The sequence below is a fragment of the Culex quinquefasciatus genome, chromosome 2 (genome assembly GCF_015732765.1).
Source record: "Culex quinquefasciatus strain JHB chromosome 2, VPISU_Cqui_1.0_pri_paternal, whole genome shotgun sequence".
Taxonomy (NCBI): domain Eukaryota; kingdom Metazoa; phylum Arthropoda; class Insecta; order Diptera; family Culicidae; genus Culex; species Culex quinquefasciatus.
In genome coordinates this window covers 67,688,025-67,714,202 of record NC_051862.1, presented here as the reverse complement: position 1 = coordinate 67,714,202, position 26,178 = coordinate 67,688,025, and the positions used below count along the sequence as shown (strand labels likewise).

Genomic DNA, 26,178 nt, shown 5'->3' with positions numbered 1-26,178 from the left:
CAGTGCTGTTCCGGCAAACGTAACTCGGTACGAACTTGATGGAATGAACCGTTTATTCGCGGCCTCGCCCTCCGAAGTTGCCATCCGTCTGACTTCGATGATCTGGACTGTCGGCAGGTTCCTTCGCTTGAACTGGCCAACTCCGTTCAGAATCTGTTTCGCTGTCAGTCCTTCCTCGCTCACCACTCCGTCGATTTCTACCGAACGTGCTGGAATCCATGCCCGGTACTCGACGCAGAATCGCGGATCGCAAACGATGTCGTTGGCTTCTTTCGGATTGTTGACCACAACACGAAGTTCGTTTGATTCAGCTTGGTCACGTTGGTCACTCCGGGGTAATGCTTCCACAGGTCGGCTGAGATCCGCATCGCATTCAACGGTTTACACTTCGGCCGGAAGTAAACAATCCATTCATCCCCTTGGCCGGCCAGGTACTTGCGAACGCGGGGTATGACATCCGGATCGTCATCCCAGTCATCCTTCTTGTCCGTCGCCGGTTGCTTCTCTGGTTCAAACCCGTCCGGTTTCTCCCACACACTTTTGTTCGTAGCTTTGTTCCAATAGAACAGCCTCCCTTCCTTGGTCTTTTGGACCGTCCAATCACTTCCCGCCTCCGCGGCCGCCGCCATGGCCGTCGGCGAAGGTAAACAAAACACCGCCAGAAAACGCGCTAAAAATCACGACCGCTCACTGCGAGCGCTGACGAGAGAGTCGTTGTTAAAATCTACATTCAAACAGTTTTTGTTATTGAGGGTTAAAGTTTATTAAGGATAATTTGTAACTTCTGGTTAACGTGTAGCACTCATCTGAACTGACTAATTTTTGCTGTCATTTAACATTTCAAAGTATTAAATATTTTTACTAGATAGGCGCGCGGCTTTCGCTTGCTTATTTCGCTTCGGCCTGTATCCGATTGACCGTGGCATTACTGTGCAAAAAGCTTAAAAGTATTTTAAACTACGACAAACGGAACGCTCGAAGCGCATTGAAAGTGTAAACAAACGTTTATTTTGAATTTAGTCTACACGCTTAACCAAATTGACTCATTTGAACGCTCGTTTTTGGCGTCAATTTGACACTGATAAATTTCGTCAAAGCCAGAAATGAGTTTTGAAGAGAATTTTGCTTAGTTTTTACACTTTTCTCTGTTGTTCACTAGATGCTGATCGAAAATGACTGAAAAGAAGCCCATTTGTAGAGTTTTCATTATGAGTGTTCAGTAAATCATAACGAGGGGTCTCTCAACTAACATCTTATGCTGAACAAATGTAATGAACCTTATTCAAGCGCAAACAAGTCAAGTTGTGACAAAGCAACATAAATTTCGGTGCTATTTTTATTTAGGTAACAACGATTTAAACTTCTATAGGAAAAACGGGAAATACTTACTTATTCCCCAAAATGCCGTTCCAAACAAAGCGAAAAATTGCCGGTCAACGTAGGTCGCTTCAAATAAAACTGGCTAAGCAGAAATTGTCCCTGTCAGTGTTGTCGCAAATTCAAGGTTTGTATTATTATTTATTACCCATTGAAAACAAAACGTTCATCGACCCCTCGTAAATGCTCACAAAAATTTAATAGGAAATTTCAAACTCTTGAATGCGTTGTTTACAAAAAGTTTGAAATGGTCAAATCCAGAGTTTTTTTTGAAAAGGACCAATAAACCATTGTCTTTCATATGTTTATAGGACCTAATCAAAAAAAACTCGAGAAATAAACTTTCAATAAGTGCAGGATGCCTCCCAAAAACAAACGTCAATTAGCGGCAATAAAATGTTGGCAGAAAAGAGCCGTTAAAACCGAGGTTAAAACAAACAAAAGCCGGTTTGCTTCCGGTTGGCCAAGGATCGCGCCAACGCAAGGTTAGTTTAAAAAATGAAAACAAAACGTTGGCAGACCCCTTGTTTATGTGTACAAACTTTGAAATCTGAAAAAAGACTAGTTCGATTTTGATCAAAAAATTTACAAAAATACATTTTCGGTGACTGCAAAATGGGTTTCAAAACAAAGCGCCAAATTCAAGGTAGAAAAGTGTGGCAAGCAAGAGTTAGTAAGCAAAAAGAGCTCCAAATTAAGGCTGGTTTGCTTTCGGTTGGTCAAGGTTTGTAAATATTGTCATTGGTTTTTAAGTGTAAAATGTTATTCATTAACTGTCAAATTCCAAGTTAACGGCAGTTACACGCTAAAACTAGCTTAATAATGTTTGTTTTCTTGACTTATTGTGGAATATTGAAACGTATTTAAAATTCTTTTTCGTAAGATTTACATTTTAGAAATTTGTCAATATTTTTTCGCAGACCCCCCACTTTCGGAATCCACCACCGTTCACAACCTAACGGGACCACTACTGGAAGTACTCAAAGAGGAATCCGTACCATTCGTCCCATCCGTCACGCGCCAACCCTTGAGCGAAGTCTTGCTCGTAATTGAGGAACCAAAACCGGAACCTACCAACCCAACCGGAGCCGATCCCATCCCGGAAGTGTCCCTCTTCTGTTCCCTCTGTCTACGCCCGTGCACCTCCGACCAGGTGGTCGAATTCTCCACCGAACCCAGCTGGAACTGTCTGGATGTGGCGAGCGGTCGGGACAAGTTGGCGCTACTTTTGGGCGTGGAGATGGAGCTGGAGCAATGTGCCGTTTGCCGGTCCTGCTGGACCATGGTGGAAACGTTCGGGGACTTCCGGGAGGGGTGTCTGAAGGCGGTTGCTTGGAGGGCGCGATTTTCGTTTGGACTGGATGGGGTTGGGGACGATTGGCTGTCCAAGGATCAGGTGGAGGCAATGGGTTGGACGCGGAAGGTGGTTCAGGAACACGTGGAGCGCATTGAAATTGCCGAGGTTGAGGCGCGGAACAGGCAGGATTCGGGTGCGAATGAGTTGCCGGAGGAGAAGCCAGTGCTGGAAGATGAGCAGGATTGGGGGGCGGAGGAGGCAAGCCGTCCAGATTCACCGGAGGAGCGGCCCAGCGAGACCGCAGAAATCGTAGAGAAAATGGAAATAATTGGATTTAGTTGCGCAAAATGCAAGCGAAAGTTTGAAACTAAAGCTGGCGCCTCGATCCACTTTGAGTATTGTAAAAAGCCGCCCAAAAAGAAGCCACTCGCCGCGAAGCTGCACACGTGCTCGGTCTGTTCGGCCAATTTTACGCAGGCCTACAGGTTGGAAGAGCACCTCAATAGGCACTCGGGTAGGAATACTTAAAATGGTTTTAAAAAATCTTGAAACATTCTCCGCCTTTGTTTTAGGAATCAAACCTTACGTGTGCCGCAAGGGAGTCTGTAACAAACCTATGTACGGAAACTGTCAACGAAGAAAACACGAAAAAGTGTGTAAGGGAGTTGATTCGTCAAATCCAAACGTTGAGCAAGATACTCCGGAAGCGTTTGACGTGGACATGTGAGTTGACTCATTGAATGTATTTTTTTAAATTCATAAAAATCATTATTAAAAAGCAGCGCATCCCTGAATAAGCAACAAGAGAAAACAATCTACTCGTGCGAAAATTGCCCAAGAAGGTTCGACACCCAAGGAGGGTTGAAGAACCATGCTTCAAGGTGCAATGAACGCGTTGAGAGACGTAAATTTCACACCTGCGAGATCTGTTCGATGGAATTTCTCTGTCCTCAAACTCTTGAAGCGCACATGAATAAGCACAACGGTAAGAACTTTCCAAAACTCTAAACTATAATATATTAAATTGCTGCTTTCCCCTCTAATCAGGAATCAAACCGTACAGATGCAAAAACGAAAGCTGCGGCAAGCACTTTTACGGAAAAGGTGAACTGTACCGGCACAACATGCTTTGTGGCAAGGACAAGCCCATCTGTCCGCTCTGTGGCGTCCAGCTGTCCTCGAAGGGAACGCTGAAGGCGCACATGGAAACCCACGCGGAAGAGCCCGTGGCCGGGTGCGACACGTGCGGTAAAAAGTTCAAATCGACAAAGAGTCTCAAGCGGCACCAGGCGGTCCACTCGGACGAGCGGAACTATCCGTGCGGGGTGTGCGGCAAGGCGCTCAAGTCGGCGAATGCACTGTACGTGCACCGGCGGATTCACACGCAGGAAAAGCCGTACAGCTGCACCGTTTGCGGGCAACGGTTCGCGTACAAATGTTTGGTGAAGCCGCACGTGAAGAAGTGCCACGCGGAGGAGGGTTGAAGGGGTATTTTTTCTGGAAATTTGAGCAATAAATGGTTTTGTTGAAGATTTACGTTAAATTTGTTGTTTTCGTTGAGTTTATTTGGTTTATTATCTTAATATCCAGTACTGTGTTCAAGAAATCTGGAGGAAATCCAGTGGAAGGAAATCCGAAGCCCTAGGAATTTGTAAATCATCTCATTTATCTTTAAGATTTGAGTGAATTGGGTCCTAAAATGAAGTTTAGATTGCTGATATTATTGTTTACAGCGATAAAGCTTATTTTTCTGAGTACAATGACCCTTTGTATGACCACATAGAGTTTAAAATGGATTTTTAAATCAATTTTGAAAAATTAACCTCGTGGTCCTTCTTGACAGAAAAGCTCCTACTTGACAGCTTGTTCCAAGGGGACCATAGTTGATCCATCGAAAAAATGTTGTCTTGTAAAAAAAAAATTTTTGTATTAAAATGAAAAAAAGTGATCAGAAATGGTTTTTAATCGTGTTTTTTACCGTTGTACATAAAAATTTACATAGGGCTTTAGTACCCAATTTCAATCAGAGTTCAATGAAAACTGAGTAAAATTCTCCCAGATATGAGTGAAATTCACTCAAATCTGGATGAAACCACCCATTTAGAAATTTCTGTGTAGGTTTGGTTTTCACGAAAATTGCGTGTTTTCAAATATGCGTGTAGGTTGGGGTTACAAAAAATAGATAATTCCCTCATCGAGCAGCCCCTCGAGATTGGTTTGACTTTTGTTCCCCGTGAGAAAACTGTAAACAACTGTGTGTAAAGAAACAACTTGAAGATCGATTCAAATTTTTAAAATTTAAATAAAATTATTTTTCTCATAACATACGTCATGGTATTTTTGTCCAAAATGAAATTATCCAGAAGAGCAGTTGGAAGAAAAAGGCATGAGAAAAATTTGGCCGAAAAAGCTGCCAAGCTAGCTGCCCAGCGTTCCTTGCTTTTGTCAAGTATTTTTTTTTAAAAAGCTGTAAACATTTATAAAAAACACTAATCTGATCTCCCTTTCCCAGATCTCGAGCAGGAACCCACTCCCGATGACCCGGAACCACCCCAAAGCAACAACCTTCCCGAGGAGCCGGAATTCCTGCTGGAAATCAAGGAGGAACGACTGGAGGAAGTTTTCGATCCGAACCCCGTCCGGAACAGCCACAACTCGGAATCACCAACATTGTTCTGCTCGCTCTGTCTGCGGCAATGCTCGGAGGAGCAGATCCAGGAATTTTCCTCCTACCAGAGTTGGAATGGGGCCAGCTGCGAAGATCGTCGGGGGAAGTTGGAGCAGATGCTGGGAGGCGTGCAGATTGTCGGGGACATTTGTCGGACCTGCTGGCGCATGGTCGAACTGGCCGTGGACTTCCGGCAGAGCTGCTTGAAGATGGGTGAGTTGAAGGAGAGGTTTCCGGTTGGAGTTGCGGGAAAGGGTGTGGACGAGGAGGAATGGTTTGCTGGAGGAACCTTGGAAGGTTTGGGTCGAACGCGGAAGATGGTGCAGGATCATGTGGAGCGCGTAGGGTTCGCGGAGGTCAGTTTGAGGAATGAAATTGACATGAAGTTAGAGGAGGGTTCTGGTGACGATGATGAAGATCACGAAGAAGATCTTGAAAGCAATTCTAACGAATCAACGGAAAACGTGGAAGAACCTGGCGATGAGCCAGACTTAACACCAGCCGAACCCATCCCAATTCCGCTGTTCACATGCTCAACCTGCAACAGATCGTTCGAGAGCAAAGGCTCGTTGCACATCCATCAGAACTATTGCAACAGTTCGAAAACGATCCGCACGTACAGCTGCACAATCTGTTCCGCAAATTTCATGTGCTACGCATCGTTAATCGGTCACCTCAACAAGCACAAAGGAGTCAAACCGTTCCAGTGTTCCAAACCAAGCTGCACCAAGACCTTCTACAGTCGGGTGGAGTGGCGCCACCACGAGCTAAGTTGTGGCGCGTCCCCATTCGTTTGTGCGCTGTGCGGGGTGACCATCAAGAGCTATTCCGCTTTCAAAGCGCACAAGGCCAAACATACAGAGCGTACCTTCCCATGCCCGAATTGTGAGAAGAAATTCCCTTCAAGGTAATGGCGATGAAGGTAAAAGGTTCAACAAATTCAATTTTCACACATTTTCTTTCAGAACGCATCTCAGAAAGCACCAGACAGTGCACACGAACGCACGGAACTACCCGTGTACGGAGTGCGATAAGGCGTTCAAGAGCAGCTATGCGGCGCGGGTTCACATGAGGATTCACACGCAGGAGAAGCCGTTTAGTTGTGCAATTTGCGGGATGGGATTTTCGTACAAATGCTTGGTGAAGCCGCACATGGAGAAGAACCACGAGGGAGCGATTTAATAAATCTTGACGAAGGAATGTTTCACTTCAGTATTTATATCACTTCCAGATCCAGCTGTGTAATGGAATCTCCCTTGTATCGCCTAGTAGTAATGCCGATCCTGAGTGATGAGTATTCAGTAACTTTGGTCTACGACTGTTTGGGAAACGAAGCCCTGGGAAGGACTTGAGCCAGTCAATGGATTTCGAAATGTTTTCAGTAACAGATTCATAACCATCTCAAACACTCTTCATATGTATTACCTTACTCAACCCGTTCCTTGGTGAAGCCGCACAAAAGTGCATTAAATTTGATCTTTTTGGCCAGTGAATGGCATAAATTTGCGTGCTTACTTGAGGCAGTGCTGTTGCTGGTAAGATTATAGCCTAAATAGTATTTTTGGAGCTTTAATCGAGCATCAAACTCTTCATATGACGATGATAGGTGTTTGATTAGAAAGGGTATATTTCTCCTATTTTCGAGTAGAAATCTCGAAATCGAGAACGCCAAGGCAATGCTTTAGAGCGAATAATTTGATTTTGATTTTTGACGTTCGAATTAGCGGACATTCGAAGTAGGTAGCGAAATTAACGAATCCTCTCTACGGCACAATCTGTCTCTAGTCTACGGCACAATCTGGATGTCCACTGCCATGAAATGAAACCTGAATGTTGAAGCATTTGATAGTATTGCGCGTATTCCCGAAAAAGACACGCGGCAAACCAGCCTCGGAACGACGCGCCGCACTTTCGGCAACTGCACGTTTTGTTTTTGTTGATCTTCTTCGAATCGGCTGGACTGGTTGCCAGGTATGTTTTTTATTGCACCAAAAGTGCAGAAAATCGCTGGCAACAATGTCTGCGGCACATTCTGAAATGCCGCGCGGCGTGTACTTTTGAGAGAAACGTACAATAAACCTTCAGCATGCGTGCTCAACTAAATTTTCAACATTTTCAAATAGAAATTTCTCGAAAACATTTGAGTTACTCGATTGTGTTTTGGTCGACTGACGAGCCTGGTGACCAAACAGCTCGATTGTCGCCTGACCTCATCGGTCGACCAAGATTAAAGTCGTACAACTTGCTAAATTTCTCACCGGGTTTGGGTGGGAGACATTACACAAATGTAAACCCGTCGGCCATTGGTGGGCCCCTCGGCAATGTTTACAATACAAATAAACCAGTTTGCACAGTTTGCAAGTTACGTGTGCGCTTGAAGATTTTTGATGATTTTTGAATATTAAGATATTTAATACAAATACTTAAAATACGTTCAAAATGTCATTCAAAGGCTTTTGCCAAATTCCAGGTAAATCAGGTAAACGCTTGATTGGCTAAGTCCCAAGGCACGACGTGTTCGTTGATGTCTAGGCGATGTCTTGTTGACTTAGCCAACATAAACAAAAGTGATTCATTTCCGATAGATGTCGAAAAAAAAAGATCGGATTTTAAATAAGGCAAAAATCAACTATTTTTTTTCAACAGACTCCTCCCTTCCGGAATCCGTCACCGAAACCAACCTCACAGAACCACTTCTGGAAGTTATCAAAGAGGAACCCCAGTTGGACATCCCAGACACCGAACAACTGTACGAAGTTTTCCTCGTAGTTAAGCAACCAAAGCCCGAACCAGCCGAACCCATCCCGGAGGTGTCCCTCTTCTGTTCCCTCTGTCTACGCCCATGCACCTCGGACCAGGTGGTCGAATTCTCCACCGAACCCAGCTGGAACGGTCTGGATGTGGCCAGTGGACGGGACAAGTTGGCGCCACTTTTGGGCGTGGAGATTGAGCTGGAGCAGTGTGCGATTTGCCGGGCCTGTTGGATTTTGGTGGAAATGTTGGCCGATTTTCGGGAGGGGTGCTTGAAGGCGGCTGCTTGGAGGTTGCGTTTTGCGTTTGGATTGGATGGGGTTGGTGACGATTGGTTGTCCAAGGAGAACTGCGAGGTGATGGCGAGGACGAGAAAGGTGGTTCAGGAACACGTGGAACGCATGGAAATGGCTGAGATTGAGGCGCGGAACAGACAGGATTCGGGTACGGATGAGGTATTGGACGAGAAGCCAATGCTGAAAGATGAAAAGGATTGGGCGAAGGACGCGAGCTATCCAAATTCACCTAGAGAATTGCCCACAAATGAGTAAGTTAATTAGTTAGGGTTTATTTATTCAAGTTAAACAACAAATCTGTTGAAGTTCCCCCAGCGAATCCGCCGAAATCGTGGAGAAAATTGAAATATCAGCATTTAGCTGCGCAAAATGCCAGCGAAAGTTTGAAACCAAATCGGGCATGGCGATTCACTTCAAGTATTGCATAAATCCAACGCGGAAGAAGCCCCTTGTCCCGAAGCTGCACACGTGCTCGATCTGTTCGGCCAATTTCAGATACTGGTCTCAGTTGGAAGAGCATTTTACAAGGCACGCCGGTAAGAGCGAGTGAATGCTATCAATTACAATTCAAAACATTCACGAACTTTGTTTTAGGAAGCAAAGAGTTCGAGTGCCGCAAAGGAAACTGCAAGAGACGGTTCTTTTCTATGCCTAGTCGAAAGAAACACGAAAACAATTGCAAGGGAATGAATTTGTTAGAGGTAAATTTTGGGCAAGAATCTTCGGCAACATGCAGCGAGACCATGGAGATGCAGCTACCAACAGAGATACGGGTTTATCCGTGCAAAAATTGTCCAAGAAAGTTCGACACCGAAGGAGGATTGAGTAAACATGCTTGGAGATGCAAAGAACCAGATCAGAACCGTCAGCTTCACACATGCGAGATCTGTTCGATGGAATTTCTCAATGCTAAAAATCTTGATGCGCACATGAATAAGCACAACGGTAAGAGCTTTCCAAAAACTCTAAACCATAATCTATTAAATTGCAAAACTTCCCCCCTCATCAGGAATCAAACCGTACAGGTGCAAAAACGAAAGCTGCGGCATGCACTTTTACGGCAAGCTTGAAATGTACGCGCACGGCCGAGTTTGTGGCAAGGACAAACCCATCTGCCAGCTGTGTGGCCGCCAGCTGTCCTCGGAGGTGACGTTGCGGGCGCACATGGAAACCCACGCGGAGGAGCCCACCGCCGAGTGTGAAACGTGCGGCAAAAAGTTTAAAACGAAAAAGCTCCTCAAAACGCACCAGGCGGTCCACTCGGACGAGCGGAAGTTTTCGTGCGACGAGTGCGGGAAGGCGTACAAAACGTTGTACGCGCTCAAAGTGCACCGGCGGAATCACATGGAGGTGAAGCCGTTCAGCTGTACCGTTTGCGGGAAGGGGTTCGTGTACAAGTGTCTCGTGAAGCCGCATATGGATAAGCATCATGGGAGAGGGGATTGAGAGGAATTGTGTAAATTTGCTAAATAAATAATTTTTGGAAATTTTGGTCAAATTTATTGTTGTTGAGTCAAATGAGTCTTTATTTTAATTCATTAAACTGATATTCGATAAAAGTTAAGAGCACAAAAAAGTTCGCACCTTTATAAATATCACCTTGTAGTCATACTTGACAGATTGCGAGCGAAAGCTGAAAACAAAGAGAGAGAGAAAACGCCAAGAGGCGCGCGGCCGACGAAAGAGCGTCGAATGATGGTTGTCAAATCAGTTTTGTGGTTGATTTGTGTGGAATAAGACGTGTTGTTTGTTAATTGCAAAATATCTGCGTTTCTGTTATGAAAGGATGTCCCCGATCACGAAATTCTGAAATACCAGAGTGAATTCGTCAATTCGGAACCTGCAGAGTCTCGGCCCGAAACTTCAAACACGAACAAAAGCAGCGAACCGGAGATTGCACTCAAAAAACCATTCACCACAAAGGCGCATGAAAATTCCGGTGGCAGCCAATTTTTGGTCTAAAACAACGTTTCACATGAATCATGCAACTGTCACCATGCATTCATGTCAACTCAGATTGATTTTCACGCAGCTCACACTCACACAACTATATGTCACGTGAAATTCATGTCTGAAAATTTGGAGGCGTGGCATGCAGTCAGCTGGTTCTTAGTTTGCATGATAATCATGCAACATACGCATGAATACTGGTATGGAAAAAATCCATACACCTTTTCATGCAACATTGTGGTGAAAAGTTGTTTGTGTGAGTGGGGAATGGTTCAAAGGTTGCATGAATTTCCTGTCTGCAAATTTCGGTTTGCTTGCTGCGGATAAATTCATCAGTTTCTTCCCGGCGCTCGACTAGGCATGAAGTGCGTGCAGGCAGTTTGAGCATTTTTCAAGTCGCGTAAAAAAGTGTTATAGAATCGCACGCTGTTCAATGCTCCATCTGGATAGTAAGTATTTAGTATTATTTAAAAAAGAATCAAAGCTAATTTGGATTTAAATGTTTTTTTTTTTTTTTGTTTCAGAGGACTCAATCCGTTAGGACATTAAAAACGGAACTTGACGGAAGCCAAGACAATGGATCAAGGAACAAGCACCACAAAAGTCTCCACCTTTGGCAGCAGCAAATGACAACTCCGCCAAGATGGGCCAGAATTCTCCAGCCCCTTCAATCATCACTCATCGATCCTCCCCAGCAGCAGGACGCATCTCCGGTGAAGTTTTTCGAAGTGATTTCGCTGCTGCAGGCCACAGGTTTTCCTTTCGCAAGTGTTAATCCGGTTGCCGAATGATAAATTTATGAGTCTTTTAAGTGATTTATTAAGTGTGATTTATCAGTGTATGTGTACGTTGTTAACTATGTTAGTTATGAAAATTTTACGAAAATAAAAATGATAAAATAATTCCAAATCGTATTATTTCATAAAAAGAATAAGAAGTAGTCAAATAAAAGAAAAATGGAGCAAAAGCTGCAATAAAAATCATGGAACCTCCACGAGATGATCATGCCAATAATGCATGAAAGGCCATGCAGATCTCACGTGAAATTCATGCTTATTCCACATGATGCGATAGTGAACAGCCACCATGGGTCGGCACGCTGCAGATTTGGCTTCTACCGGAAATTCACGTCAATGTTGCATGATTAACGATTTGGAAAAAAAATCACCTATATTTTCATGCAACTTTGTGGTGAAAACTATTTTGAGTGTGGCAATGACGTTTTGGAATTTTGACAGTTTGGAACGCATGAATTACCCCATTATCGGTTTCCCGCATGGGTGTTGTGGAAATTGTTGCACATGGCTGAAGTTGGGAATTTTGCAACTTATTTTAATTTATGCTAAATTTCAAAATTTAAACACGAATCTACAGCGAATCGATGTGAGAACTAAAGATATACTAAAGCCACGATGATTTGATGTGCAATCGTGATCAGAATCGCGATAAAAGAGGTTTAAATTGAAAAATAATAATAAAACAAATTTTGGTCTAGAATTTAACGAAACTTTGTCTGTTTTGTAAGACTTAATGTTATTGCTCAATGGTTATAGATTTTTTTACAAAAAAGTAAATTTTTCGGTTCATCCACAAACAATCTCATGTTTGTAAACAAACGACGCCATGTTGCCAATGTTGTTCGGTAGCCCATATCAGGCCATCGCCGGGGCCCTGGGAACCTGGCAATCTGGAAAACTGTCACTGGGAAGTATGAAACACTTAATTTTTTCAGTGTTTCTGTGAAGAATTGTGGGGATACAAACAAAAACTGTCCAATCGAGTAGCCCCTTGAGCCATTTTTTTCATTCAGAAAAAAAAAGTTTGTTTACATTGAGTTGAGACTTATTTACGTTTCAAACATTTCAAGTTGGATGAACAGCATGTAGTTCCATCGTGCACCTGATGTTGGCATAACTTTTTGCTTCTAAAAAGCGTTTTCAACTGAAATTGACAAAAAAAAACTTACTAGGAAGTGTGAAGGCAAGATTCTATCAAAAGTTATGCAAAATAAGTTGTTTAAATAATACAAATTAGTAAATTATATGTTTTGGAGTTGAATGAACCGTAACTAGAACCAAATACACAATGGAGGGCACCGGCAAAAAGAGTCGCAAAAAGGTCGACCCCAAAGTGCTGGAAGCTTGCATGAGCGCGGTTCGTTCCGGGGAAAAATCCTTCTACGCCGCCAGCAAGTCCTACGGCATTCCGACCTCCACCATCCGCTACCGGATGAGCGATGAATGGAAGAACCGAGCTCAGAAAGGGTCGGGCACGGTGCTGACGCCGGCCGAGGAGAAACGGATCATTGGCTGGCTGCAGGACAGCGAGGCAAAGGGTCTTCCGGTGGGGAAGCAAACGCTTCTTTTTAAGATTAGAGATTTGCTCGTGGAAAACCCGCGACCGACACCGTTTAAGGACAATGTTCCGGGTTAGTTTTTGAGAGATTTTTTGTTATTTACCATCATAATTGCTGGACACGAAATTGTTGCAGGTCGGAAGTGGCTCACTGGATTTCTCAAGCGTCATCAAGGAAAAGTAACGCTGCGAACCGCTGAAGCGGTAATTGCGGCCGGACCATCCAGCAGTCGCGACCCCGCCGATGAAACCAAGGATATCAAGCAGGAACGCTTGGAGGAAATTTTCGCCGAGCCGATAACCATCCTAAAGGGCCACAAATCGGAACCTCCTTCAACGTTTTGCTCGCTCTGTTTGCGGCAATGCTTGGAGGAGCAGATCCAGGAATTTTCCTCCTACCAGAGTTGGAACGGGGCCAGCTGCGAAGATCGTCGGGGGAAGTTGGAGCAGATGCTGGGAGGCGTGCAGATTGACGGGGACATTTGTCGGACCTGTTGGCGCATGGTCGAGCTGGCCGTGGACTTCCGGCAGAGCTGCTTGAAGATAGTTGAGATGAAGGAGAGGTTTCCGGTTGGAGTTGCGAGGAAGGATGGGGACGTGGAAGAATGGTTTGCTGGAGGAACCTTGGAAGGTTTGGGTCGAACGCGGAAGATGGTGCAGGATCATGTGGAGCGCGTAGAGTTCGCGGAGGTCAGTTTGAGGAATGAAATCAACATGAAAGTAGAGAAGGGTTCTGACGATGATATGGCTTTGTTGGAAGAAGATACGGATTTTTGTGAAGATCACTTCGAAGCAGACGCTGGAAGCAATCCTGATGAATCAACAGAGAACGTGGAAGAACCCAGCGATGAACCAGACTTAACTCTGGCCGAAAGCATCCCAATTCCACTGTTCACTTGTACCAGCTGCAACAGATCGTTCGAGAGCAAAGTGTCGCTGCACGTCCATCTGAACTACTGCGACAGTTCGAAAACGGAACCTATCCGCACGTTCAGCTGCACAGTCTGCTCGGCGGATTTCATGTGCCGCGAGTCGTTGACCGGCCACCTCAACAAGCACAAAGGAATCAAACCGTTCCAGTGTTCCAAACCCAGCTGCACCAAGACCTTCTACAGTCCGATGACGCTGCGCGTCCACGAGCGAGGTTGCGGCTCGTCCCCGTTCGTTTGTGCGCTGTGCGGAGTGACCACCAAGACCCTTTCGAGCTACAGAGCGCATCAGGAGACACATAACGAGCGTACGCTGGCCTGTCCGGATTGTGATAAGAAGTTCTCGTCGAGGTAAGTATGATGAAAGTGAAAGTTTGAAAAAACTTAACTCGCGACACCTCTTCTTTCAGGACCTACCTCAAAAAGCACCAGAAGGTGCACACGAACGCACGGAACTACCCGTGTACGGAGTGCGGGAAGACGTTCAAGACGAACTATGCGGCGCGGGTTCATATGAGGATTCACACGCAGGAGAAGCCGTTTAGTTGTGCGATTTGTGGGATGGGATTCGCGTACAAATGCTTAGTGAAACCGCACATGGAGAAGAACCACGAGGGAGCGATTTAATAAATCTTGACGAAGGAATGTTTCACTTCAGTATTCATATCACTTCCAGATCCAGCTGTGTAATGAAATCTCCCTTGAATCGCCTAGTAGTAATGCCGATCCTGAGTGATGAGTATTCAGTAACTTTGGTCTACGACTATTTGGGAAACGGTTTCAGCCCTGAAGAGGACTCGAGCCAGTCAATGGATTTCGAAATGCTTTTAGTAACAGATGCATAACCATCTCAAACACTCTTCATATGTATTACCTTATTCAACCCGTTCTTTCCTCGCCACTTCCGATAACCGCGCCAAGCTAAACCCATTCATCCCAACCTTCTCCTTCACCTCGTGCAGCGTCCTTTCCGCCGTCTCTCGTGCCCTCTCGCAACCCTCGTCAATAACCGTCGCCAAATACCCTGGGTCCGCCAAATACCGGTCAATATCCGCCCGAATCGGCTCCAGATGCGCAACCAACGCGTCCGCCACCAGTCCCTTATACTGACCGGTATTCAATCCCTTAGCCTCTTCGCAAATCAGCTGCGGACTTTTCCCGCTCGCTAGCGAATGAATCGTCAGCAGGTTGGCCACACCCGGGCGCGTTTCCGGTTCGAACGTTACCTCGGAGGTAAAGTCGGTGACGGATTTCCGAATCTTTTCCCGAATCGCGTCCGCTTTGTCCGTCAACATGATGCAGCTCTTGGGGTCGGGATCCGATTTGGACATCTTTTTCGTTGGATCGCGGAGCGATTTGAGCCGGCAGCTGGTGTCGTCTGCAATATTAAATAATTTTGAGTCAAACAACCTGTCAAGACTGTAACGCAACCTCACCGGAAATGATCGGGTTGCAGAACGGGAACGTCGCCCCAAACCGGTTATTGAACGCCCTCGCCAGCGACTGCGCCAACTGCAGGTGCTGAACCTGATCCTCACCCACAGGCACATGCGTCGCCTTGTAAAGCATAATGTCCGCGGCTTGCAGCACCGGATAGATGTACAACCCCAGCGGAATCTCCTTCAGCTTCGCCGACTTCTCCTTGTACTGCGGCAAGTGCGTCAGCCGCGCCATCGTGGTCATGCAGCCCAGAATCCAAGATAGCTCCGCGTGCTGCGGAACTCCGGATTGCAAAAAGAGCGTCGATTTGGCGGGGTTGATTCCGCAAGCTAGTAGCGTGGCCGCCATCTGGAGACTGTTGTGCCGGAGCAAGTCCGGGTCCTGGGGTAGTGTGATTGAGTGCAGATCGACGATGCAGTACGTGACGTCCTCGCCCGAGTTTTGCAGGTCGACCCAGCGCTTGATGGCGCCGAGGTAGTTGCCGATGTGGAGTGCACCGGTGGGTTGGACGCCGGAGAAGATTTTGCGGGGCCAGGTGGGAGTCTGTGGGGATTATAAGATTTATTAGATTAATTTATTTGAAAAGTGAAAGTTTTTGAATTCAATGTCCTTGTGACGGGATCATCGATCCATCCGCATTCACATACTATTTTTTTCATTATTTTCTTCACATTTTTCATTGCTTCTTTCACACTTACTACCAGTCTTTGTGAGGGGATACTGAGCTCGATTTGCTCCCCATCCGCATTGACCTTTTCTCTAAAGAGGTTTCGGGGAGGCCGGAATAAAACACGCGGTTAAACTTAAGCGAAAAGAAAAATAAAGCGTGTATTCTCGTTTGCTTTTTGTCACAGACTGGTAGCGGAAGTGCAGCTGTCAAACAGCAGCAGCCCGCGTGTGCCCAGTGGGCTTGAGCGTCGTAGGGGCGAACAGAGTGGTTCAGCTTGCAGACCAGACCATTCCCCTGCTGAAACTCTTCCGGCTGGGTCATGTAGATCTCTTCAGCTAACTCACCGTTCAGGAACGCGGTCTTCACGTCCATCTGGTGCACGAACATCCGATTCTCGTTGGCCAGCGCCAACACCGCCCGCAGCGTGTCCAACTTCGCCACCGGAGAGTAGGTCTCGGTGTAGTCGAACCCAGGCTTCTGCGTGAAGCCTCTGGCGACCAGTCTCGCCTTGAACCGGTCCGGTTTCTCAGCGTTCAGGGTTCATCTCCGGCGTGTAGGGGACAGTAGGCTCCATCCGGATCCCCTTTTGCTTGCAGAACCCCTCGAAACGCTTGTTCCGGTACTCGCCGCCGTTGTCGCACTTCAGCCGAGAGATCGGCCGCTCGAACTTCGCCGTCACCAAGGCCTCGTACTCCTCGAAACACTCCATGACCTCGTCCTTCGAGCGAATCAGGTACACCATCACGAAATGGGTCCAGTCATCAATGAACGTCACAAAATACTTCATCCCGTCGAGTCCCTCCGGCGAAACGGGACCACACACGTCGGTGTGTACCAGTTCGAGCACTCGCGACGATCGACGACCTTCACGCGGTGGGTGAGGCTTCCGCGTTTGCTTGCCGACGACGCACGATTCACACACGACGGTATCGTCAGTTCCGGCGGTACTGAGGTCGAGTCCGGATACCATTTCCTTCTGCACCAGACACTTGAGGCTTTGCTCGTTCAAATGTCCAAAACGACGGTGCCAGAGCACGAAACCTTTCCGAACGCGACCGCAAGTCAACAGCGAAGAATCTTCCGTACCGTGCCGAGCCAGAAAGTTCATTTCGTACAGCTTGTTCTGCACAGTAGCACACGCGACGATTTCGGAACCACTGTACACTGTCGCTTTCCCGTCTTCGAACACGACGCGCATCCCGGCTTGTTCAACGCGCAGCACCGAAAACAAATTGCAGCGCAACTTTGGCACGTACAACGCGTCTTTGATCGTACAGTTCACTCTCTTACCGTCAACGACCGCCACCACCTTCACCGTGCCGGAGTGCTCCGCCTGGATCGTTTCACCGTCCTTGGCCACCGCGATCTCGATGGGCTTCTTCAGACGATGCAGCTCACAGAACAGCTCCTTGTCCCGCACTAGATGGTCCGTCGCACCGGAATCGATGAACCAGCGCGTCCGCGCCTGCTGGGGGTTCGCCTCGCTCACGAAGCAAACTTCCTTCCGGTTGCTGCCGGAATCCGCCACGTTCGCCTTCGACTTCTGCTTCCTCTTGCTCTGCTGCGGCTTCTTCTTCTCGGGACAGTCGGCCACCCGGTGGCCCTCCTTGTTGCAGCCGAAACACTTTTGCTTCTTCTGCGGCTTCGCCCCGTGAAACGCAGCATCGCTCTGGGACGGGGTGGGCGATTCGATGCCCTTCTTCGTCTCTTCGTCCAAGAGCCGGTTCTTGACGAAATCGAGCTTGAGGTCCTCCTGCGACATGGTTTCCAGCGCCGTCACAGCACCGGAGAACGCCGATCCCAACGAGATGAACAGGTGGCAAATTACGTCGATCTCCTCCAGCTTCGCGCCGGCGGACCGATACTCCCGGATCAACTTTTCGAACTGCAAAAAGTGCTGCTGCAGCTTTCCCCCATCGTAGCGCATCGTCACGATCTGCCGTTGGATCCACATCCGGCTCGCGACGCTCTTCCGCGCGTGGATGTTGTGCAGCTTGTCCCAGATGTCCTTCGGGGACATGTCCTCCTCCAGGTGGTCCATCTGCGCATCGCTGATCCGCGCCATCAACTGCGAACGGCAGTGACGGTCCTTCCTGATGCGCTTGTCCAGCAGCTTCATCCGGGCCGTCTTTTCCTCCGGCTTTTCTCCCGCTCTCTCCTTTAGTTCCGCCACGTCGCCCACGTCCGACCGCACACATTCCAAGAGCTCGTGCTCCTCCAGGAACGATAACATGCGGAGACGCCACGGGTTGAAGTTGGACTCGTCCAACATCGGCACCTGCACCGGAGCGGGTTTTGCGTCCGTCATGACGCCCGAAGATTCCGCGCACTTTTCCCGTTAGACCGAAACGCGACTTGGGCCCACAACCTAAAGAGGTTTCGGGGAGGCCGGAATAAAACACGCGGTTAAACTTAAGCGAAAAGAAAAATAAAGCGTGTATTCTAGTTTGCTTTTTGTCACAGACTGGTAGCGGAAGTGCAGCTGTCAAACAGCAGCAGCCCGCGTGTGCCCAGTGGGCTTGAGCGTCGTAGGGGCGAACAGAGTGCGGTGGTTGCCAACTTATCATTCTCAACTATGATTTTCATTTTTTTCAGTAGTTAGAATCAAAGCCGGGGATTGGGGTGGGAGCATCAGGACAGTGGACAGTATGCTGTAATGTGGATGTGGATAGTGGAAGACCAGAACTACGTCCCAAGGGGGAAATAGTTTAGTAATTGTAAAATAGTTGTAGTAATTGTACTTAAGGCTTGACTTAAGGATTGTCTTATTACTACATCTTTTGACCTCTGTCAGTTTCCGGCTGTCTGCCGCGCCCTTTTAGGCCCCCAACAGGGTGCGAGCCCTGTTTTTTTGAAAAATATTTACAACGGCCTAAGTCTAACAACTTAAAAACTTTAACATACTATCGTTTTTAAAAACTCATATTTTTTATTATTGGGAATATTTTTCAGGTTAGAAATTGTCCAAAAATTTCTCAAATCAAACGAAGAAAATTTTGTGAAAAAAAATCACTTGATTAGAATTTTTAAGAATTTTAAATACAAAATTTTCAAAATCTGAAAGGCTAATTTCAGTAGTAAAACTCATACAGCTCGATCTTGAGTATGATTTGTAAAGGTCCTATAAACATAGGAAATAAAAAAAAAACCCCTTGAAATTATGTAAATTATTTAATGAGTAAAAATATACAGCATTTAATAAAAGTTTTAATAAGGTATATTTGGCATTTAATTTATCTTTCCAAACTTTTGAGAAAACTTGCTTGTTTATTTCTTATATTGAGTATTTGTATTGAGTAGTATTGAGTATTGAGCCTTTACTAAATTTTCACAATTCTTAAATTTGTATTTTTTTTTATTTGGATGAAACTACGTACTTGTATTATTTATTTTTCCCATACAAGTCTCCATACTATTTTGGGAGTTGTTCATACAAAACGGGTATGTAAATGTATGAAATTCTGTATCTTGAGAAGAAATTTTCTGATCGATATGGTATCTTGGGCAAAGTTGTAGATTATGATTAGGACTTTTCGGAAAAAAATAGGGGAAATGTACCCATTTTCGTCACACTAAGCTTATCGACCTATTCTCGTCACTTTTGCACGCAGAAAAAAGATTTATCAATTCGATAAGATAATTGCATCAAATCGATAAAATAAATTATCGGTTGGCAACCAATAAGATATTTTATCAAATTCAATAATATTATTTATCACTCTGATAAATAATGTTTATGGGTCATTCCAGGTCAACTGAGTACACTTTTGGACTCGACCTTCACCGATTTGGACCAAACTTGGAGGGAACGTTCATCTATCGATAGTTAACAGAAATCCCAAGTTTGGTGCTGATTGGACCATCCCTCTATTTTTGGCACCGCCCTCTTTTTTGGCGATTTTCTAAAAAATTTTTTTTCTTTTAATCATAACTTTGCAACTATTTGAGCAAAAGACTTGCTACAGGTTGCATTTTATAGAAAATTGTCCAAGGAATTCGATAAAAATAAATTTTTAACCCTTAAATGCCCACTTATATTATATTTTAACGTTTTAAGTATGAAAAATCAGTTTTGACCAATTGATTATATTTTTATTTGTTTTATTTTATCACCATCGTGTTCCCCAGACAATTTTACATAATAATCAATGTAGACTCCAAACTAAAATGAACTATTGACGAGATACAGTGATTTTACTAAAAAAAAGTTTGATTTTGCGCAGCACTCGGAAGTTGATGGTGTACTTTTCAACAAAAAGGATTGAATCTCGCATAATTCGGTTTTTATATGTGAGAAACTTATTTCGGATTTGAATTCATATGGCAGAGTGCAGTGCAAAATCAAACTTTTTTCCAGTAAAATCGCTGTATCTCGCCAATAGTTCATTTTAGTTTGGAGTCTACATTAATTATTATGTAAAATTGTCCGGGGAACACGATGGCTATAAAATAAAAAAAATAAAAATATAATCAATTGGTCAAAACTGAATTTTTATACTTAAAACGTTAAAATATAATATTAGTGGGCATTTAAGGGTTAAAATTTTATTTTTATCAAATTCCTTGGACAATTTTCTATAAAATGCAACCTGTAGCAAGTCTTTTGCTCAAATAGTTGCAAAGTTATGATTAAAAGAAAAAAAAGTTTTTTAGAAAATCGCCAAAAAAGAGGGCGGTGCCAAAAATAAAGGGATGGTCCAATCAGCACCAAACTTGGGATTTCTGCTAACTATCGATAGATGAACGTTCCCTCCAAGTTTGGTCCAAGTCGGTGAAGGTTGAGTCCAAAAGTGTACTCAGTTGACCTGGAATGACCCTTATCAATTTGATAAAACTGGTTATCACCATGATAAACACCAGTGTGAGACGTCAAAACTAAAACAATAAATTAATTTATCAAAACAATAAATTAGTTTATCAAAATAATAAATTATTTATCAAATTGATAATGAATTATATTCGGATTGAATAATAATTATTATTGATATACTTTAATTTTTTTTATTTTTTTCTTTTTTTGGTTTAGTAATACACATAACAAAACTTTAAAATTTGTCACGAAATCGACTGCACTGTTGCTCACACTTCGTTGTTCATGGTTATTTCCCCTCCGGTGCTTCCAGTTGTCGCCAAGCCGTTCCCGCGCACTTCTCGTCTTGTTCCTGCTGGTTTGAGTTGACCTTTTCCGGAAGATTTCCGGGAAGTCAGTGGAGTATTCTAAGGAAGAGAATGTTATCAGTTCAAAAGAGTTATACCAGTAGAAAATATCTTACCAACAATGTTCCGCTTTCGGTACCGGTTCCACAGGATGTAATTGTTGTTGTGGCAAATGGGCAGTATTCATGATTGCTGAGAGTCGCAGGTCTCTCGCCCTTTGCTATTAGTAAGTATCCAGCAAAGCAAAGGGTATAGCATGCATTTGATACTGTCAACTCCCATTCGGCTGTGTTCTCGTCGCTGTCATGTTGTAAACTGGAGCCGAGGGAGGTCCTGTTGTGAATTCTAGTTGGAGGTGGTCCGAAGATCATTGAAGAAGGTAGAATTCGCCATCACCCAAGACACGAAGGCACGATGGATAGACCATGTCTTGGAGGGTGAAAGGATGATAGGATTTAGTGATAATACCACAATTTAATATTTGTCTTTCTCTCTTATTTCAGACAAAATGTCTGGTCCGAGTCCAAGGTGTTGCAGAAATCTTCCACTATACAGAATGGAGTCTTCCTTCTATCATTTCCTATATTCTGAAAAAGGTGGTGCCCCGAATGTGGACATATAGTTTATCACATTTACTCCATACGGTGTGAACGTGACATGCTGTATGTTTGCTCTTGGTGCATTGGCTATTTTCAAAAACAAGCTAGATTTTTCCTATTCTTTTAAGACAAAATTTAGTATTGCTTATTGCGAGATAAAATCACTTTTCTCCTTCGCTGTGATTGACAGGAGGTTACAGCCGCCGAACTACCGCTGTGTAAAAATCAGCAGGTTGAACTGAAATTCAGCGTTGATTTGGCTGTCAACCTGATTTGTTTTGAATATTTTCCAAAAAGTCAGCAGAAAACTCAAGGCAACCTTTGACAACAGCCAAAAATTTGTTCTGCGGCTGTCATGCGGCCATTCTTCTGCGGTCATATCAGCGCGCGTGAACTCTAATTATTAACGCCCGCGATAATAAAATCTATCCATCTATTTATTTTTCTATTGCTATAACTTGTCTCTAACCCCATTAACTTTAACTACTCAATTATTTTAACTTGGAATCGCAATACATTATTGTAGAAATGTAACTGCTGAAAATAATTTGGTAAGAAATTTGGGCATAACTGTTAATATGATTAAGGGTACGTTCAAACTGTTTTATTATATATGTTAGCTATTCAAGTTTGTTTGTCTTGTCCCATTTTTCACAACTTCAGTTGTTTTCTAGTAAGCTTCTCGTTACAAGTTGGTAGTTCTGAAGGTTTCTATATTCTTTCTTTCTGTGTTAGTCTGTTATTCAATGTTCGATTTTATTTTGCATTGTACTTATCCCATTTTTTCTCTCTTTTTCTCTTTCATGTACCTTGCGAGCATACGATGACCGAAAAAATCATTGTATCAGCCAACACACGAGTATTTTTCACAAAGCCGCGAAACAGAACAAGTATTTTTATAAGTGCGTGAATAACAATCGGTCGTTGAAGCTCAAAAAATGTGAGAACAATATCGCGTCGTGGTTAAGTGATAATAAGGCGAAGAAAGTAGACGACGATTCCGCATGAAGAATATAGCGGAAATTATGTGTTAATTGCACAATGGATGAAGGTTTGAAGTTGACACTATCAAAAGGGAATGGTAAGATGCAATAGTAATATTGCTAGGTTTGATAGTGTCAAAAGGTAAGATCAAGAAATAAGGATTATATATTATATACTATATTGTCATAACTATTGTATTCACTGAAAATTCTATCCACTTTCTACCCCAATGTGTCCTGCACTGGGGGTGCCTGGGGTAACTTCGAGTTGACCTGGGGACCATCCATAAACCACGTGGAAACTTTTTTGGGAATCTGATACCCCCTTCGTGGACAATTGTCCATACAAAAAAAATCTTTTTTGTTTGGATCGTTTTTTTTTCTGTTTGAGTATTAAGACACGGAATCCTGATTACAAGGACTATTGTATCGTGTTACCCATTTTTACTGTTATTAAGCATTCCAGATCTATAACACAGTTCCTATTGAGAGGAAGAGTGCTGTTCAATCCAGATGCTGTAAACTCCATTCCTTGTGCCTTGTGCGCTATGTATCGCTAGAACCGCGGTGACAATTTTTTCGTGTCATTTTTCAAGCTCTTCCCAGCAGCTATTATTTGCCGCGCGGGGTCTTGTAAAGACAATTGTCTTTTTGCGGTGCTACTTTTGCGGTGTTCCCTTTGCTCTGATCTGGACAAAGCGACTGGACTGCAGTGCAATACCGATCGGCTGGGCATTATTTACATGCGAAGACACGAGGAAAGTATTTTGGGAAGAGGCGCAAAGGAATATCCCAAGATTGATCACATGCTAGAAGAGCACGTGAAGCAACCGTTTTATACTCATACGGTTGCTGCTACCTCTGAACTTAAACCTAAGGCTGCCACCCTGAGAAAAACCCATGACTTTTCGCTTATGAGGCGAAACCCGGATCGTGGACAATCGCCTTATCCCCCCCCCCCCCTAAAGTGTCCACGTGGTTTATGAATGGTCCCCTGGGCCGCTCGAGGAATTATGTCGTAGGTGGTTCGTGTACTTTTCACTCACCTCTCCTCGCGGCAAGGTTTTCCGTAGGTCTACACTCGAACATGCAACATGGGACAGCATGAATCTTCAGCTGAAGCCGGACGAATGTATTCCGAAATTACAGAATTACAGAACAATGTTCCGCTTTCGGTACCGGTTCCACAGGATGTAATTGTTGTTTTTTGCCGGAACCTCTTTGCATGATGAAGAATGTTCCACAACAACCGACATCTCCACTAAAATTTTCACAACGTCGAGTTCCTTCGAATTGTTGGCTACTTTGCGGAAAATCTTTTTATACCTAAAATTTTACTCGTTTTCTGGAGATGTAGCAAAACAAAAGCAATACATCAACATCAATGCTGTCAATTGAAGCAATAATTTGTTTTATCAAAACAATAACTTTTTTTTATTGTTCCGACAATATTTTTTATTTAAACGATAAAACAAATTTATCAAAATGATAAATTGTGTTTATTGATTCCGATAAATTGTATTATTGATTTGATAATGCCAAATTTTGCTGCGTGTGCAGTTTGCCAATATTCAAACAACATTTTCAGATACATCCACAATAGAGAGTTGTTTGCTAACTTTTATTTGAACTATTTAACACTTTGAAATATAAATATACTATAGTTAAAATCAGTTTAAATATGAAAGCTGTAATTTATGATCAAAGCAATCAAAGTGACAAAGTTCTAATAAGCCGAAAATTGAAAAGTGCCGAGAAAGGGTTCGAGGTATATTTCCCCTAAGTACATGTAAAAAACTATCTTTTTTATTTATATTTTTATCACTAAAAGTTGAAAATAAGTGTTTTGAATTTTTAAAATATTTTTGAATATATGTCTAGGGGATGGAAAAAGAAGTCATCTTTTGAGCCATAGTGCAGGATGTAAATTTTTTTGAAAAAATAGTTTTAAAAACATTTTTTAAAAACCAAATTGAATTTGCAATAAAAAATTACCGAACATTAAAAAAAAAAATCTTTTCTTATGTTATAGCCACTTTTTGGTACATAATTTAGTCTTGTTTTCTTTATTTTCTGCATTTAAACAATACTTCTTGAAAGAAAAGCACCCCAAACTATTTTATTGTAAAGCTGAGACAATTTCCTGAAAAATTGGAAATGGATTTCCTGAGTTTTTTTTGAATAGGTCCTATAAACATATGAAAGACAAAGGTTTATACGAACTTTTGAAAAAAAAGTAAATTCTACTTTATCTATTGTTTCATTGCGCTTTTTAGAAGCTGCAATTCAACGTCTGATATGCCAACAATAGGTGCCCGGTGGAACTACATGCCGTTTCTCTAGCTACGTCTACAAAAAATAAAAAAAGGCTTTTTGTAAAAGTTTTCAAAGTTTGACAAGAATTTTGTTTGAATGAGTTCCTTTTTAGAAATTGAAAGTTAGAAGTATTTTTTTATTTATCAGTAATAAAATTATCAGCGTTAATTTATCGTTGAAAAACCCTAAAAAATCTATTTCATATCATATTTTTTTTTCGGCGCAGATTTTGTTGAATTTAAGACTTTGATGTTTGTTTGTTACGATTTCACAATGATGATTTTTTGCCTAGTTTTTTTTTATCAATAAATTTTTTTTAATAAGATAATATGGATACTTACCACTGCTTCCGTGGACGCATTCCGCACCGCCGGCCTCACAAGCCTCAAACATGACAACCTTTGAAACATCTTTCACTTAACTTTTGTAACAAATTTGTTGCACAACACTTTTCTAAAAACAAATGCTTCCCGCTGGATCGATCAGCTCAGCCACGCACCGCCAAAACCAGCTGATTTCCTCCCGACCTCAAAATTTGTTTCCAAAACAAACGGGCGAGGGGTCCGCAAACGTGGCGTTTATGCTGCAGGTTACAGTAATTTCCCTCGACTGAGTTTGACAAGTGGGTGGTAATCGAAGGGAGGTGGGCGTTCTTTTGTTGATGTTTAGATCGAAAATTTTTAGTGCTGAAGATAAATTTTCTAAGTTTGCATTAAAAGGGATTTTGGAGCAGTTTAATAAATTTTAAATTGAAAGTAAGTTTGTGATAAAGTGTACGAAGCAACCAAATTCAAGTTTACGATTTTTATAGCAAAAAAATGGCCTCCGCCTCCAGCAGCAGCGCGAAGAACCTGTTCAGCGACTCCAAGCGCCGTCTGGCGGAACGGGTTGCCGTGAATGTGAACAATGCCTCGTCGGTGGCTCGCCAAATCGTGCGGGGCTCCAAGTCGAACGAAATCCTGATGCAGGCAGCGAAAAACTTCGCCTATCACGAGAGCACGGTGGACAACAGCATTCAAAATTTGCGCAAAATGGACATCATTTTCCAGCATCTGAACTATCAGTACGAGGCAATCCAGCAGGCGGCGGAAAAGCTGGAATATGTGGAGGAACAGGTTGGGGCGATGGAAAGATGATAAAATTTGTCTTGATGATAAGACGATAAAGAGTGATTACAAAAGTTTGCGGTTGAGCAGCCCCTCGGGTTGTAAACAAGTGTGGCGATCGAAGCGCGCCACGCGGCGAGCACTCGCACTGCTTCAAATATTCAAACATCTGTCAAAAGTTCCCGCCGGGTTTTTGTTTACGTTCGGTTCCGCCAAAGTTGCGCGAAAAGATCTCGTTTTGATTTGTCTAAAATTAATCGAATAAATTCGTGTTTAAGCTTATC

General features: G+C 43.6%; 6 protein-coding genes across 6 annotated transcripts; 5 read left to right on the top strand and 1 right to left on the bottom strand.

Annotated features, from left to right (window-relative positions):
- The first annotated feature begins 2,306 nt into the window (after nt 1-2,306).
- LOC119766708 (zinc finger protein 2-like) lies at nt 2,307-4,195 on the top strand. The gene is made up of 2 exons (XM_038252057.1): nt 2,307-3,659; nt 3,722-4,195. Exons 1-2 carry the CDS (start codon nt 3,608-3,610, stop codon nt 4,156-4,158), a joined length of 489 nt encoding a protein of 162 aa, XP_038107985.1. The 5' UTR covers nt 2,307-3,607; the 3' UTR covers nt 4,159-4,195.
- Nucleotides 4,196-4,973: 778 nt separating this feature from the next.
- On the top strand, nt 4,974-6,554 carry LOC6048674 (zinc finger and SCAN domain-containing protein 2). The gene is made up of 3 exons (XM_038252055.1): nt 4,974-5,123; nt 5,187-6,249; nt 6,308-6,554. The coding sequence occupies exons 1-3, from the start codon at nt 5,006-5,008 to the stop codon at nt 6,522-6,524; spliced, it is 1,398 nt and encodes a 465-aa protein (XP_038107983.1). The 5' UTR covers nt 4,974-5,005; the 3' UTR covers nt 6,525-6,554.
- Nucleotides 6,555-8,976: 2,422 nt separating this feature from the next.
- On the top strand, nt 8,977-9,854 carry LOC6048675 (gastrula zinc finger protein XlCGF62.1). Its single transcript, XM_001865524.2, has 2 exons — nt 8,977-9,334; nt 9,399-9,854. Exons 1-2 carry the CDS (start codon nt 9,037-9,039, stop codon nt 9,833-9,835), a joined length of 735 nt encoding a protein of 244 aa, XP_001865559.2. The 5' UTR covers nt 8,977-9,036; the 3' UTR covers nt 9,836-9,854.
- Nucleotides 9,855-12,422: 2,568 nt separating this feature from the next.
- On the top strand, nt 12,423-14,280 carry LOC6048676 (zinc finger protein 79). The gene is made up of 3 exons (XM_001865525.2): nt 12,423-12,767; nt 12,831-13,974; nt 14,034-14,280. Exons 1-3 carry the CDS (start codon nt 12,425-12,427, stop codon nt 14,248-14,250), a joined length of 1,704 nt encoding a protein of 567 aa, XP_001865560.2. The 5' UTR covers nt 12,423-12,424; the 3' UTR covers nt 14,251-14,280.
- Nucleotides 14,281-14,465: 185 nt separating this feature from the next.
- LOC6048677 (tryptophan--tRNA ligase, mitochondrial) lies at nt 14,466-25,220 on the bottom strand. The gene is made up of 3 exons (XM_001865526.2): nt 25,130-25,220; nt 15,060-15,606; nt 14,466-15,001 (listed from the first exon to the last, which is right to left on the bottom strand). Exons 1-3 carry the CDS (start codon nt 25,196-25,198, stop codon nt 14,499-14,501), a joined length of 1,119 nt encoding a protein of 372 aa, XP_001865561.2. The 5' UTR covers nt 25,199-25,220; the 3' UTR covers nt 14,466-14,498.
- A 247-nt stretch (nt 25,221-25,467) lies between these two features.
- On the top strand, nt 25,468-26,178 carry LOC6048678 (BLOC-1-related complex subunit 7). The gene is made up of 2 exons (XM_038256083.1): nt 25,468-25,543; nt 25,600-26,178. The coding sequence occupies exon 2, from the start codon at nt 25,607-25,609 to the stop codon at nt 25,922-25,924; it is 318 nt and encodes a 105-aa protein (XP_038112011.1). The 5' UTR covers nt 25,468-25,543; nt 25,600-25,606; the 3' UTR covers nt 25,925-26,178.